The sequence below is a fragment of the Anoplopoma fimbria genome, chromosome 21 (assembly GCF_027596085.1).
Source record: "Anoplopoma fimbria isolate UVic2021 breed Golden Eagle Sablefish chromosome 21, Afim_UVic_2022, whole genome shotgun sequence".
Taxonomy (NCBI): domain Eukaryota; kingdom Metazoa; phylum Chordata; class Actinopteri; order Perciformes; family Anoplopomatidae; genus Anoplopoma; species Anoplopoma fimbria.
In genome coordinates this window covers 22,242,987-22,259,912 of record NC_072469.1, presented here as the reverse complement: position 1 = coordinate 22,259,912, position 16,926 = coordinate 22,242,987, and the positions used below count along the sequence as shown (strand labels likewise).

General features: G+C 40.4%; 1 protein-coding gene across 1 annotated transcript; it reads left to right on the top strand.

Annotated features, from left to right (window-relative positions):
- Positions 1 to 233: 233 nt before the first annotated feature.
- On the top strand, positions 234 to 16,719 carry drd3 (dopamine receptor D3). The gene is made up of 8 exons (XM_054623078.1): positions 234 to 270; positions 1,949 to 2,278; positions 6,307 to 6,419; positions 8,953 to 9,089; positions 11,247 to 11,440; positions 13,400 to 13,465; positions 14,855 to 15,227; positions 16,523 to 16,719. Exons 2-8 carry the CDS (start codon positions 1,991 to 1,993, stop codon positions 16,717 to 16,719), a joined length of 1,368 nt encoding a protein of 455 aa, XP_054479053.1. The 5' UTR covers positions 234 to 270; positions 1,949 to 1,990.
- Positions 16,720 to 16,926: the final 207 nt, after the last annotated feature.

Below are 16,926 nucleotides of genomic sequence, written 5' to 3'. Positions count from 1 at the left end.
CTCCACCGCGTATATTCCCTAACTATTCCCGTGTGGCTGCAAAATCAATGCAATCCCAAAGCGTGTTACCGACAGTCACTCAGCCACAGAGCCACAGAGCCTCGGTGGACATGTAGTCAGCGAGTGTTTCCTCTGTGAGGAACTAACCCTAACCCACATGCGCTCCTCCTGCATCCCTCCCTGCTGATGACCGGATAACTTTTAAACCTGCACGGATGATGCTCTTCCTCGATGGCATCTGATGAATTCTTCACTGGGAAACAGTAACAGGTATGTAAGTCTGTTTACTTATTCTGCTTTGTTTCTGCTCCAATGTCGGAGCCTTAAACTGAAATCTTATCTGCTGCATATGTTCGCACTGATTGGTGATCATATGAGGAATCGTTTTTGCGCCACTATTAATATGTTAGTGGACTGTATTTGACCTCAATCTTTCTCGAGGCGGGATGAGAAGCCCGATAAGATGCTCCAACTGCGTCATTTAATTGGTTTTGTAGATGAAGGGTTGATTGCGCAAATCAAGCTTCCATTTGGGAGAAAAGATTGTCTTTGGCTTGCATAACCTCCAGTTAATTGATCCGAAGTTAATGTGTTATTAATATTGCTCTAATGTAACAAAGTTGTCTTTAGGTCTTCCTGTATATGTTAAATACAATAACATCCCCCATCACACCCTTCCTATGCTTCAGGGCAGACAACAACACTGTATATGGGATCATATACATTTCAGGGTCCAATTATTGCCACATAACACACACACACACATACACTCAAACACACACATCTTGGAGAAGGTCAGATTTCTGCACACTGACATTGATTAATATGAGAGACAGAAGAAAGAAGAGGGAAATCGGTTTCAATCATTATTTGATCCACAATATATAACCAACCCATTCACAGGAGCACTTCGCTGCTTTGTATCATATAACCAGTTCCCCAAGATATAAAATGTATATGTGTATAGATATTTATTTTTTTCGCACCTGATTTTGTGATTAAACACTCACTCCTATAAGGAGACTTCAAGGTGATTGGGATTGGTGGCTGTTTTTTTTTTTTTGTGCTTCTAGATTCTCACGTGGACAATCATATGATACCGGAGACATTGAGGTACTGAGTGGAATTATAGGCTTGGAAAAAATCTTTAAAAACCTGCTGGGTTTGAGCCAGGTCTAAAAAGGATTCTAGTTTCTCAGTGTCTTTCTCCCCTATTTCTGTCACAGAAAGAGGGAGGAGGGGGGGCGCTGGATAAGATGGATCAGTTTGTTTAACATGTCGACACAGGTGTGAGCACAACCACAGCGCTGTTTATCTGGATTCAGGCCAGATGGGGAGGATTGGGAATAAACGAGAGGAAGGAACAGGGCCCGGGACCAGAGCCAAGCGGACCTCTCAGGGAGGCAGCACGGCGTTATTACCCCTCCCTGATGAGCTAACCTCACTGACAGTGCTCAAAGGCACACTGCCAGCCCGTCATTATAGTTGCCATCTCTGCTTTGGACTCTGTTAGCTGTATTAAAAGTCATGTACAGGAAGAAAGGGGATAGAGGCTGACTGGAATGATCATAAATGCATTGTCGATGAAGTCTGCTGTTGAGAGCATTAATTTCCGCTGAGTCTTTATGGAGTTGATTGTCCGAGCCATGGAGCTTGAGGAGGCATCAATATGTGCCTCCATTTTTCATTCAGGGAACATTACTGCAGAGTTGCAACTTTCAACTCTTTTATTTATCAGTTCATCTGACTGTTACAAGGAGCCAAGAGATGTTTCCCAGCAGGCCTCTGACCTGAAACGATGCTTCCCCCCCATCATCTGATGGCTAATGTGCTACACTTTAATCGAATGAGATGTGAGAAATGTTAAGTCTGTGTGTGAGACTCCAAGAGAGAGAAAGTTATGTGATGAATGGGTAAACACCAAACTATGCTGTTTTTACTTTGGTAGGTCTGTCAAACATCTCAACTCCCATGTCAACGGGACGTCTCCATGGCGATGTTTAGCAGCGTGGAGCAGGCCTGGAACGAATCAGACCGCATCGGATGGGACTCGGAGAGGAACGGGAGCTCAGAGGCGTCAGGGCAGGATGAGCGCAACTACTACGCCATGCTGTACTCGCTGCTCATCCTGGCCATCGTGTTTGGAAACGTGCTGGTGTGTTTGGCCGTGGTGAGGGAGCGCTCCCTCCAGACGACCACCAACTACCTAGTGGTCAGCCTGGCCGTGGCCGACCTGCTGGTGGCCTCGTTGGTCATGCCCTGGGCTGTGTACCTGGAGGTGAGGAGGTCATGGCGTCTGTTGTTCCCAACGCTTTTTAAGTCTTACGTACATCACATATCCTTTCAGTTAATTTTATTTAATTTCCGAATGGATGTTCAGTGACACCTCGCAACATTGGATATTGTCTTTTCATGCAGTTGAATTGACCTTAAACAATTTATCCATCACTTTGAACTACCCGTTTCCAATGTTTATCCATTAATTTGTGCTGATTATATAAACTTTATAACTATAACCTTTGGATGTATTTAAAAACAAGCTTATCCATGAGTTACTTTTGGCGAATACTTTTTACTTTAATGCTTGCTTGCTAACTTTTCATAAATCTCTTTGGCAAAACACAATAATACATTTATCTCAGGTTTAAAGGTGGTGAGAAATTAAGCATTCAGCTTATCGTAGCTGGTAGCTTACTTGTTAATGAAAAAACATTTACTAGATTACCAACTTGTAATCGTAATTGGATGTTTATTTTCTTCCCAAAACAAATAAATAGGTAGAATTGTTGTTGTTGTTGTTGTTGTTGTTGTTGTTGTTGTTGTTGTTGTTGTTTATAATCAAATCATTAATTCTTTTTTTTAATTAATTGAGCTACCCCACAATCTTTCCACTCAGCCCCCTGGCAACTGTAGAATTACTGCTTGGAAATCACTGAGCTAGAGCTCTGAAGGGAAAGAAGGGTAAGAAAATGGAGAGGAAGCACTGAGGATGTGGAAGAATTGAAATACAGATGCCTGGCAGTGAGTGAGATGCTGACCCTGGAGAGGATAATAGAGGAGACCGTACATAGGAGACAAAGTGAGCTTTTGCAAGAACAATAAAGGAGCAACAGTCGGAGAAAGAAAAGGATCATTTGGAACTTATTGCAAATAGTGACATGTGTGGGCGATAGAAAAAAACCTAATGATGATAAAAAGGCATTTGGATCCCCATTCATGTAGATTACACATAATTGCTGAGGGACATATTGAATATTAACATATTATGACTTCATCTGCTTTTGGTAATCGGCTGAGCTTCAAATTACATAGAAGCAACGGCAAACCTGTGAATTTCATTTTTTTAAAACCTTTTTTTATTGGGTTTTGCAGGGATTATATAACATTTGTGTGTTAATTTTTTCATCCTCTATCCTTGTGGTGCTTTTCAGTAACTCCATTAATTGTAAAGGCATACATGACTCTCAGACAACCACATTTCATCAAAGTTATACTTTGAACACTGAAAATGCACTGCATATGTGTCCAGTTTGTGTACATTGAGCACATAGACGTGTGCGTGTGTATGTGTGTGTGTGAAGCTTTGGGGTATCAAGTGTCTGGCTCAACATGAGGTCTAAAAAATCATCTGGTCGAGGTCCAGTTATGTTTAACAAGCAGCCACCCTGCTGCCCAAAGTTTGCTCACTGTCAGCAGAAAGCACTATTTCTCACAGTGTGCAGAAGATCATAAAAAAAAAATTAAACATGATTATATCCAATGAAAGGTAATCTTAGGTCGCCAGGAACCGCGCCTGGATTCAGTCATGAGTTGAACTTCCACGCAGGCAGTCATGCTGTAAGAGCATGTGCTACATTTTTCATTTCAGATTCAAAGGGGAGACAATCCCATAAGGAATGAGCCACTAAAAGATAGTATGACACAAAGGAACACTATTCATTAATTTAGCTGGAATGTAAAGGTCAGCACTATCTCGGATAAGACCGGGAGAAAAAAGTCCAGAGTTATAGGACAAGACTTTCCCAACTCCCAAAACTAGCACTGCGAGCGCCATCACCCTGTGAGCTCTAATCTGAAGGATGGAGGATTATCTTGTTGTGACCAGAGGGTTGCTGGTTTGCTTCTGCAGGGGTGTCTTGGCAGGAAAAGTGACAGAGTATCTCTGTCCCCACCCGTCAGCAGGTACTAATCATGTGCCCTTGAGCAAGCTATCTTATCCCTGGATGGCACAGTTGATGTATGACTTGTACTTGAAGGAAGTGGTTGTATTGGCAGCAATGACTAAGTGCTCACTTTCCCCAATTCATCTTAAATGATGCTGCTCGGCCTCAGCGAATGCGCGGCCCGACTTCGGAGGCAGCTCCATTTGCATTGCGGCGGTCACCCCTCTTTGGAGTCAAGATTTTATCAGTGGGGTTTTATTAAACGGAGTACAGGGAGATCTGACAGAAAACACAAGATGAAGTGATACAAAGGCGCTCCTGCATACCCTGCTGATTTATTCTTGTCAACATTTTGTTCCTCCGACTTTTGTCAGGATAAGTATCTAAAAAACGCTTCATCATCTGCCCCTGTTTCACCATAATTTCAAAGTTTATCGTAACATATTTTATTTTACTTTATGGAAAAAAAGTTTAAACACAACAGATCCCTCTGACAGATACTCAATGTCCAGGTCCAGGGTCTTGATCATTTCTGCTCTTGTTTGGTATTTTTACTGAGACATTTAGCAAACTTGACTGCTGTGAAAGTATAGATCATGTACAGGATGTTCACACACAGTCGATACGAGGTGTCTGCGTGCCCCACTGAGTCATTTTCCCACATGCACACACTGTTCAATCTGTGCCCACATGTGTACCTCAGTCTTTTTGTGTGAGGGGGTGACTGAGTTCAATTAAGTAATGTGTACATGCTGTGTATATATTGTGTGTATTGGTCCAATTTATATCGTTAAGAAGAGCATATATCTCTGTTAAAAGGATTATAGTGGCTTAAAAAGAGAACATTTTCCCTATGCAATGTCCCAGTTCCACACAAACTAACTGTATACCATATAAACTTCACTTATTGTCATAGAATACAGTTTTTGCAGTTAAAAAAATCAGCATACTTTCATCGTTTTCTAGTTTTTTAAGATCTTTCCCTCTCAGCAGTGCCTACAATCAATTTGAATTTAGGAAAGCAGCTGTGAGCAGCTCCTTTATTTATTTTGTGCAATGCATTGTGGGTCAATAATGTGTGCATCACTATGATTTCATTGAGTATATAGAAAGTATTTCTCATTTCTCCCGAAAAAGGATGGTTCCTACACTTCCCATCATGCAATTCAATTGCATATTTGATTACGCTCTCCCTGCCTGCTAAACATCCACATCTTTTAAACTCCGTGCCCCCAGCTTGTGGAGGACATTATGCAACTGTTTTCACAGACTGAGTGGTACTAACCCTGTCAACTAAACAGATTTTTATGTGTAAATTTGGTGCAGTGCTCCTTTAAAAATGGAATGAGAATTACCCTAAATGGGTATGTGGTTGGGTTTTTATTGAGATTTGAGTTAACGTTGGTCATGTTAAGGGAATGAACAAAAGCAGTTAATGTTTCCACATTAGTGTGTTTGTCTCTGTGTATGTGTGACAACTGTGTTCTCTGCGAGAGAGAAATTGCTGTCTATTTACATCTTCCTTGCATGTGTATGTGTGTGTGTGTTCTGGTGCATATTCCCACGTGTGCCTGCCGCCTCTCTCTGTAGGTAGGTGTATGTTTCAATCTTGGACTCAGCATTCAGGCGATGGAGCCTGGATCCCATTTATCTTTGTCAGACAGTTATTACCAGGCATTATGGAGCGTAATAGTAATAGTGGTTTTGGGTCTTACCGGTTCAGAAGTGGGGCAATGTCCTTTGGAAATTGAAAAAGATTCCTTGAGGATCCTTGAAAGTTATCCATGATGGCCCATCATCACAGAACATTGACACATTTGCCCCCTGCATGTTGTGTTATCCGAGAACAAGTGACATAAACTTATTTAAGTCATGCATAAATTAGCCTAATTTATATCTGCATTTGCATAAATGCTTAAATTGAATATATCAAGGTTAATATGGTAGTATTTTTGGCATCTTTTTTTGTCTCAATCCTTCCTTTTAACGTGCGCAAAGCTATCTTCATGTATACATTTCCAACTCTTCCTTGCCCTTCTGTCACATGTGCAAGTGTGTGCCCTGAATAGGTGCGTCACACTTCACGGTGAAGAGGGGAAAGAAGAACGTGTGCGTTGATAATCTGCCTGTCTGTCCTGTGCAGGTGGTCGGCGGCGCCTGGCTTTTCAGCCGGCTCTACTGTAACGTCTTTGTCACACTAGACGTGATGATGTGCACCGCCAGTATCCTCAACTTGTGTGCTATCAGCATTGACAGGTGAGTGTGCAATGGGTGTGCGTGTTTACCTTCTCTGCTGCAGTTATACTGTATGACTACAGACATTTGCTGTGACACCACCAGTATAAATGTCATATTTACATATTTCAAGGTCTTGCTTTTTTTCCTCACCTCACAGATACTTCCCTGGAGGGAGAATATATTTTCCATCTTGTTCGTATCCTCTTGATAAATGTGTGTCAGTGTGTATTTGTGCGTGTGCGTGACAGAATGAGATACAGTGAGGAAGAGACATAAATTAGGAGATTATGTGTTTTTTACTTGATGTTCTAGGTCTATGTCTAATTGTTGTGCATTTGTTTGCATTAATGCAGGAGGAGCTGTGCCATGCAACCGTTTGAACCTTTACAGTAAAAATGCACCTTGTATTTGAATTATATATTTGCTTAGTTTTCTTCTTGTGTCCTAGTAAATATTTGATTGCTCTCTACGGTCTCTGAATTTATAACCTGAAGGCATCAAGAGTTCATCTAGGCTATATAGAATGAATTAAGAACTACATAAGGCCTGGAGCTTTCTCTGGGATGTATTCATACATTTAATCAGTTAGACTTCCTGATGGGCGCTTTCATAAGATACTTGTGTTGTCAGGTGCAAAGCTGGTTTACCACTACCAACCAGGCAAAGCGACAGCAGAGGACCTCAAAGTCCCAGGTCACTATGCCTCTGTTAGTTTTGGTCATTTTATTAATTAGAAATTTGTAAAAGAATTTGCAACTTATCTAATTATGTGCCTGTGTCTTGTAAAGTGACAAAAATCGAGTTCAAACACAAATAATTCCAGTTTATATTGTGCTCCCAGGGTGCTTAGTCAATAACAATTTATCCAACGACAATGTGAAAACTTGTAGTGTTGAACCTACAGAGGAGTATCACATCAGTCTGCAGCTCCCCTTGACTTTACCGAGCTTTAAAGTGACTGTCAGCTCATTTAAACTCTATTCTTTTCTTTCACTCTGATCATTCTCAGTAGTGTTGTTTTCAGCGGCAGCAGGCATATGTTTTCAGTGAAATAGCTCTAAAAACTCACTCTAAAGTACCTGCTCTGCACCAAACGGCAAAGAGACTAAGTGAGAGTCTTGCTGGTGATTAAGCAGAACATTTAGCAGCTGAAGAGTGAGATATTTCCCTCAGGATTCTGAAGAGACCAAAAAGGGGCTAAAAGAGAGAGAATATTGGATTTACATTTGTCAGAAACATGACTCCTTGATGATGATTGTTGTTCTGTGACTGATGAATGTGTAAACAGGCAACTGTTTGCTTAAAAGTTAACCATACCAACTGATTGTAAAAAGTCTAAAGGTTTAGATAACCACAAAATATTTTACGAACACACAAAACTCTGCAGCCAGTACTAAGTCCTAATGGGAACTTAGAGGCAACATTGAAAGGACAAAGCAGATGGTTAATCAGGCCATGGCCATGTACAATAAAGGGTACCAAACCCCCCTTTTTTAATTGCACATGGTTACATGCCTGCTGTTACATGGGTTTGTGTATTAAAATACATAATGTGATTCTGACGGATGAAGTTCTTCAGAGCCCTGTGGTTCTATGTGATTGATGATTAGATGAGTAAACAACAATGCTACACCATCACTCGCATTGTGAGGTGCTGTATTAAAGCGAGGCAGCAGGAACATTCTGTTTCACTGATGGTGTTCAACACACCTGCATTACTTTTGCAACTGCATTGTTTATTCATGAGATTATATCAATTGTTTTTGTGATAGTAGAGAAGATTTGTCGCCTGTTAAAAGAAAGAGTCAAACCCGGCTATTCAAAGGCAGCATAAATACACCAAAGAGGAAGTTCTTGCGTCAAACTTCGAGGTGAATTGTTTAATGCAAGTACTTACAACGTACGTCATGTTTTGAATGGCGTCTAAGAACAAACTTTCAACTGAAAGTCTCACTTAAAGCAGCACTTGATCAATAAATCATGGACATTACGTTTTACCTACTGCCCTTTTTGATATCCGCTCTCATTCAACCAGACAGCATGGCACGGGGGAAGAGTATTTTCAGTATTTGCATTTTGCCCAGAGAACTACTAGTGTAATTAGTCTGATGAGGATAAACAATCTTGGCAGTTATCTGGCTCTAAACAACATAACATCACATCCATTTTGGGTCGGGGTCCAGCGTAATTGCTGCCTTCTTCTGAGCCTAGTTTTCCTGGGCTCATTATATACTCTTGGCATACAGTGTGCTGATTCACTCTTAAATCAAAGCTCCACTTGGTTTATTGCTGAATACCCGAATTGTTTCTAAATAGAAATGCCTGGTTTGCTGCTCCATTGTTGGTCTTTATATTATTCGCTTTCTCGTAGCAGTGCATTTTATAGCATCGCTAAAGTCCAGTTCTTTTCAAGGGGCTCTTTTTCTCACTGTAATTACTCCCCTTTACTGTACTATATCAGCAATTTTGTCTTCATTCAAATGTCGCCAACTATTCTCTGTACGCCCACATTGTCAAAGCCGAACAGACATTAATATGTGTGTGTCTGCAGGTACACAGCAGTGGTGATGCCCGTCTTGTACAACATCACCCAACGCTCCAGGAAGAGAGTTTTTATGATGATTGCCACCGTGTGGGTCCTGGCCTTCACTGTTTCCTGTCCACTGCTGTTTGGTTTCAACACCACAGGTCAGATCAACAACATTATGACTCCATCTTCATTTAGATGCATCGTAGTGAACAATTAATTTCATGCAGGATGCCAAACAGAATTCAAGGCACTGTGTTCAAAAGAAAATCAGGGTTAAAAATCTGTGGGACATGAAATGCAATCCAAAATGGGACTTTGAGGTGCATTCCCTTAATCTAGCAAGTCAGAGTCAATTTCCTAGTCTTCGGCTGTACTACTCAGCCTGTGAAAATGTCATATAATGTTTTCTGTAACTGTGTCTTGAGCTTTGTAAAACCTGAGAAAAATACCACTGATGATGAGACTTTAGTCTTCAAATTTAACCAGAGTGTTACAAATTGGAGAATGTTGAGTTTTAAAGACATGGCCATTTATATCTTATCGTTCAGGCCCTAATCAGAAGCAGCTAAGGGGGAAAGCTGTAATTCCAAGTTACAGTAAACTGGCTGCAAAGTCACCTTACATCTAAATAAGATCCAAAAGTACCAACACATTTAAATCAGCTTATTCACCATTTGTTTTCATGTGGTTTTACTTGTTAATGTAAATAAAGCATTTATACTATATTAGCTATGTCAATGCATGGACAACAAGGTAACTAGAGAAGGTAATCGTATTTTAAATAATAAAGTTTTTTTTCTGTCAATGAATTTAAAGTCACTGGAAATTTGGCTTGAAAAAGTAAAAACACGAACTACCCGCAAAGCAAAAGCAAAAAATAGATATCTTATCTGAGACAATTAAGGTAAAGGTTATTACCTGGCCAAATGAATTACGGTTTTAAGTCCACCGCAGTTGAAATATAAAATATTGACACGCTGTCTTCCGGAGCAGAGAGAGAGGGAGGGAGGGATACTTAAGACAACTCGGCCTCTGAAGCTTTAATTTCAACCATTTTTGTAGTAAGTCCCTAAACTTTATCAAGCTGCAATACTACCTTTTTTTGAATTTCCGTGATAATAACACAATGCTCCCTTAAAGTGTTATGACTTATCTCAGCAAAGTAATGCATTTTGGTATCTTCATTTTTCCCCAATGTGACGTTTTTGCTTGTAGTTATTTAGAATCCTTATTTAGAAACATATTGTATGTATCGGTGGAGGTACAAGTAGTGATAGTAGTCAACTGGAAAATGTCTCCCTTTTTTGTCTTTCAAATATTGCAATGGTTTCTGGTTGAATGAGGTTACTGTATGAGAAGAAATGGTGACAATTGGGTCTTGTATAATTCTAACGGATGTTTTGGGTGATTTTTCATGTTCTACATAACTGAACAATAACTTACTTGCTGTGCCAAAAATCTGTTTTTGTGTGAAGAAGAATGGACCACCAAACAATAAAACAGACAGAAAATCTTTAGAATCGGCTATTTTAATTTCGATAGCCAGCAGCACCGATGCATGAGTGCACATACGCAATCAAGAGCATTAGTCAGACACAATGTAAAGCTACTCACAGAGATACGGGCGTTTTGTTTAGTCCACTTACAATCAATGTAAAATAATGGCTGCCGATTGCAGGAATCCAACTGTTTTGTCAGTATGCAAACACGCAGCAGCACCAGTGTGTGGGTCCTTTTTCAGCCCTTCAAAGGAAAATGATTGAAAAAGAATAGCTTAGCCACACAAAAGCTGTGCCTCACAAAATACAATTAATCTAGAAACTGAAGGTGGTTTGAATGTGGCTAGAAATAGATTATATCTGTCTGTGCTCGTTTCTGTCTCTCTGTGTATCGAGGTATGTGGTATTGATCCAGGGGAACATCCAGGTAGAAGAAAATCACTTCAGTTTGTTCATGCCACTGACATGCAATATGCATTTCACAGCTGTGCCCAGAGCCTGTCTATTTTTATATTTCAATTTACAGCACTATTAGCTCACTTGATAGATATTTAACTCTGGAATTTTGATTGAGAAATTGATCCATACCCCATTATTATTTCAATTAGGCTCTTATTTTGAATTAATGGCGCAATTATTGTCAAATCAATCATACCTCCACCTCACAGTCATGGCTGTATGATTTAGTATGCATGCAGAATACTGAAGGTCGTTTTCACAATGGAGAGCATCATAACCGGGGGTCAAAGGTTGGCCATAAATCAGGCCTGTGTGTTTTAGACTATTTTGCATAATGATGTTTTGTTTTTGACTCAGATGACCCCATGGTGTGCTCCATCTCCAACCCTGAATTTGTGATCTACTCCTCTGTGGTGTCCTTCTACCTGCCGTTTATTGTCACTCTGCTGGTCTACATCCGCATCTACGTCTTCCTTAGGATGAGGAGAAAGAGGATCATCTTCGGCCAGGCCAGCGGAAAGGTGCAGCCAGGCTCAACTCCGCCATCTGTGGTGCGACCATTATCTTGTTCCCTTTGTCAGTGTTTTCACTTTAACTGAATTGTGGAACTCCTGCTGCAGAAGTTATGTTTTACTATCATTTATTTATGACTTACTAACATTTTTATCTCCATACTAGAAATTATTTATTGTTCATACTGTTTATTTATGTTTACTAACACTAAGGACTGCAGACTCGATGGCTTAACATCATGTATTTATGACTTGTTATGTTTTATATTTATAAATGTATAAATCTGTTGGCTTATTAGTTCTTGTCCTTTTATTAATAATTATCATATTCATGACTTGATTGTTGATGACTCAAGAACCAGTGAGGTTTTTCACATTCTGTCAAATGATAAATTGTCTTATCTACAGCTTATAATAATAATAATAATAATAATAATAAATCCTTTATTAGTCCCACAATGGGGAAATTACAATTCTCTGCATTTAACCCATCCCGGAGGAGCAGTGGGCTGCTAAGAAGCGCCAGGGGAGCAACTGGGGGTTAGGTGTCTCGCTCAAGGACACCTCGGCATGTTGACTACAGAGGGGTTCGAACCACCAACCTTGTGGTTGCGGGACAAGCGCTCTACCTTGTGTGCCACCGCCGCCTTATAACTGATCTATAAAGCATTAGTGCATGATTATAAACCAAAGTCATTTGCAGGTAAAAAGGTTCAGAGGACATGCCAAAGTAATCTCAAGGATATTACTTTGCTCTAATAGGAGAGAAAGTATGTGTACTTTTGTACGAGGCTCCTCTGTAAATGTGCCATTGACCTCTCAGATGAACCCATGTTAAAGATGAAATTTATAGAAACAATGTATAGTTCAGTTCATGAGCAGCTGACATGGCTTTCACCATGAAACTGAAGTTGTTATTAATTAAAATGGCTTGTCAGGTTAAAAATTGTCAGTTTAATCAGGAGGAGGAATGTTCTGTGTGCTGGCCTCAGACTTTGAGGTAATTTACACAAAACTATATAATTCTTTGAGGAAAAAAGAAACACTAACAACTTTAGTTTAGCCAAGAAGAACAAAGAAACAAAGACAGTTTTTAGAGTTTTTAGAGTTTTTAGATAGATAGATAGATAGACGGACGGACGGACGGACGGACGGACGGATAGCTAGATAGATAGATGGACAGATGGATGGATCTGGTCAATGAGATATGAATGATCTCTCTGCTAAGTGATTGATGTAATTTTTGAGAAGCTAATTTGACTTTTGTTCTCAACCAGCTGTCAGTTATTTGATCACATCCACCACTCTAGAAATCATCCCAGTTACATCTATCATACAAATGAAGGCTTTGTCTTTTAACCTCGGGCAAGAAGACACCAGGTCACGTTCTGTGCATCTGAATCTACTCTATTTTTTTTAATCTGGAGTCTAAAAAAAACTTGTATTTAAATCCTGTAACGTGACCAGCATTGGCATATTCAGGAGCTTCCTGTGTGATGTGGTTCCACTCCATTTTCCCTTCATTGCACACTAATTCACAGTCAAGTCCTCTATAAAAACAGCAGGTTACAGATGATTGGAGTGTCAGTTTGGGATCTCATCCATGGGTGCAGACGCTAACTGTTAGATTCAAGCCCTGGAGGAGATCAGAATGAGAGAGTTATAATGGAGGTGTGTTTTGAAATAACATAATAGGACTCTGACTCAATCAACGGAGGTATTTTGATATGAAAAAGTGACTTATCGCTATTTCTGCTGCAGGCTTTAATTGAGTCACGCAGCGTTTGACAAAAAATAACAGGCGTGAATCGTAATTCATGTCTGTGTCTGGGACACTAAAACATCCTCTGAGATGCAAAGAGATGAATCAATAACTTTCCAAGCAAATTTTGCAAAAACCTTCTGTACCTTTAGATTGATGGGGTAGAGGTGTTTGCATAAGATAAGGGGGTTTAAGTATTTCTCTGAAATATATTTTCTATCCCTCTCATCCCCTAGGAGACCTGTCTGCAAGAAGAGACTCCCAAGGCAAAACACGACTTGTCACCTATAAGGATTAAAGTGGTAGGTGCTATTTTAAACTAGAAATTCAACACAACCGTGAGCTTCTTGAATTGATAAAAAAATGTCAGTGCAGTACAGCCTGAAGCCTGAACTCTCTTATTGACTGTGTTGGCGTATTGTGACATGGTGGCACGCAAAGTGGTTCTGTTCATAGATTTCCATGTGAGTCCATCCGCGTGTGTATTCTACGCACACTTGAGCTTTGCGTTCCGCTCTGTAGGGAGCTGAAAATTGTGATTTTCAAGCGTGGCTTGTTGGCTGTTGTCACCTGGTCACTCCCCAGCTGAGCAAAATCTGTGGGTGACGCACTGCAAGCACCTGCATATTCCTCAGACTGCTGAAAGGCAGCGGGAATAATGATCTGTAATTTTCCCCTGAGGAAAATGTGTCAAGAAATGAGTAAGAGAGGACTGCAATTTATGTTTCGGGCTGTACTGAAAATACACATTAAACAATACTTAAAACTTTAATGTCCATTCTTATCGCTCCAATGGGAAAAGGCTCATGGGAGCTGTAGTTGCTGAATTTTAGAGCTGAGTTTTAGAAAGTGGAAATATTTGCTGGTACAAGACTATAAAATTGAAATACTAAAACTCACACATATTGCAGTTGCACTGATGTACACTGAACATTAACTGTGCATCTGTGATTTAAAAACTTAGACTGGAGGTGCCAGTTAGGCTTTGTCGACTAATATTTTCCACATGAAGTCAACACAGGACAAAATGAATATAATAACTTCTATGTGTAGGAGAATAAACAGAGCAATGAACTCTGATTCCTTAAAATTCAAATGTTAAAGCTGCATTCTTTGGTTTTTTTGGCAATTTAAGACAGCAGAACTGGGTGAAAAATCAACTAATTGAGTTGTTAGCAAACAGTCAGCTATGTACACATTGACCACAGACATTTAGGCTTGTGTTTCCTCACACCTGTCAAATGTCCAATATTCAGTCCTTATAATCATGTTTCGGTCTTCACTAACTCTAGAGGAATGTATGTTCATCAGATTGCTGCCATTTGCTGCTTTGCAGGTAGCTTACAGTACTGTAGGTTTTTCTGAGCTTTTTTTGCCAAATGTGGTGCCTGTTGTTGAGGTGAACCAAAACATTAAAGCTGCAGGCCAGAAAACTAAAATAATGCGCTGAAGGACCATAAAAACCCCCAAAGAGCTGAGGTGGATCTGTAGAGTTGGGTGATAATTTTGAAGCTGGTTCGTCTCTACAATCAGCACTTTCTATATTACACATGATGTATTGTTCATAGCCTATAAATAATTAGTACAGCTTTAATGACTTAACATCGGTAATATTGTTACAATGATTACATGACTAAATATGTGTGCTGATTGTATGGCATCTATTAATCGTGTATCATTTGTCCCGACAGCAGACTGTGGAGCCTTCAGGTACCTCCAAGCCCAACCTTTTGTCAGGTTGCCTGTGGCGCAAAAGGCCAAAGACGGGACCGGTGGAGAACTCTGTGCTGCCCCCAGTGGACATGCAGAACTGCTGCAGCATCAGCCACGCCTCCTGCGGTCGCACCGAGCTGGATCTGGAGCAGGATCGCAGGGAAGAGGAGGCGGAAGAGAACAACCAGGACGAGCGGCCTCCTGTTAGGATGGGCTGTGAGGTGAAGGATCTGTCTAATGGACGAACACACACATCACTGCGGTCGATGGCTATTTCCATCAATAATCCACGATTCAGGAGCATGCACGCGCGGGAGAAAAAGGCTACTCAGATGCTGGCCATTGTGCTTGGTGAGTGGAAATTGTCTTTACTGGGATAAGCTGAATGAAAATGTGAATGTCATGGAAACACTTAATGCAGGCAATTTTATAGAAAGTTGCTTATTCCGCTTCAGCTCCTTTAACATTTTCGTGATGGTCTTTCTGCCTAATGTACCCAGTCACCTGTTATGTCTCTTGCCTGGCGGTGATGGCACTAGCATATTTTCTTACTGTGTGCATCGGCTGCATATTTTGCAGAGCCACAATAAATCAAGTTCAAATTTCAGAAATGTCTGGCTGGTTCCGCGATCACACTGTGTGTCCACACATGCTGTAGCTCCTGACACAGCTTCGACACACTCCAATTATCAGCCAAGTTGCTACAAGCCTAGTCAAGTAAGCTCTGGCTTGGCATAGATCTCGCTGACAAAAAAGTAATCAGTGGTGTCTCATTATGTTACACTGGTGTCAGTGAAAACTGTGGCACACATGCAGAAAAAGATTTCCTGTCCCGCCCACTTACCACCTGCCTTTCAGCCAACTGACCAGTGATGATGTGACCCCAATTATGGTGCTTGAATTTAATGTTTCATGTGTGCTGCAACATTCGTAGTTGCTTATACATGATAAATGCCCTGCTGGCTGCTGCTCTGCATACTTAGTGACTTCAAGACTTGCCTATAATTAACACCCAAAGTTAAAGGTTAATTGGGAACCAAAAGTATTTTAATTGACACCTCGCTATGCTTTTCAAGCTTTTCAAGCTAGAATGAATACGATACAGGCTCAGTCTTCAACAAGCAGCTTATTAACTAAAATAACTAGAAGATTTTTATCAGCCATACTATTACTCAACAAATACTAACAACGTGAGTTGGTTGAAAAAGATGACTTCAATCAGATTTGTTTAATAGGTGCATCTTGGGGCTTTCTCAAGCGTAACCACACTAAAAACAATGTAGTTGGCCAATGACTATTAATTATTATTTATTACCATCTAACTGTGATCTTTGGAAGTAACCAGATGTTACTGTTGTTAGTTAGCTGGGCATGCTAATATATTCAGTTTGTACTCTAAATTTAGATGTAGGAGTGGTATATATATATATTAACTGTAACCCCACATCATAATAATATCGTTAGCCAATGACTACATTTATTATTATACATTATTAGCTATTTCTGGAAGTAAGGCTTGGTGATGCAAGCATGTTAACATTTGCAGCTTATGTCCCAGCAGATAAACATACTGTTTCTTACAATTTTGCTCTTGTGTTTTTGGTTTTGCCCTCTCTCTTTACATCCCTGCTCTCTGGCTGCTCCAGGGGTGTTTCTCATCTGCTGGCTGCCTTTCTTTGTGACTCACATTCTGAACACCCACTGCAGGACATGCTACGTGCCTCCTGGGCTTTACAGTGCTTTCACCTGGCTGGGTTATGTCAACAGTGCCCTCAACCCTATTATCTACACCACCTTCAACATTGAGTTCAGACGGGCCTTCATCAAGATCCTCAGCTGCTGAGGGAGAGCGCACCGGGACAATTAAAATGGAAATGAGGCTGTGCACTTGCCCTACAACTCAAGCATGGTGCATTTGGTAAACAGTGACCACATATGTTTGCTGGTCATGATCCAGATAAGCAAACCTGTCCCAGGAGTTACACAGAAGAAGCAAGGTGGAGCATTAAAAACAATACGCTGTATTATGCAATAAATACAAAAAAAAAAA

Coding starts and splice junctions, on each gene's coding strand:
- drd3 (XM_054623078.1), top strand. CDS start 1,991: ATGGCGATGTTTAGCAGCGTGGAGCAGGCCTGGAACGAATCAGACCGC. Junction 2,279..6,306: donor CCTGGGCTGTGTACCTGGAG/GTGAGGAGGTCA, acceptor TGTCCTGTGCAG/GTGGTCGGCGGCGCCTGGCT. Junction 11,441..13,399: donor GCTCAACTCCGCCATCTGTG/GTGCGACCATTA, acceptor CTCATCCCCTAG/GAGACCTGTCTGCAAGAAGA.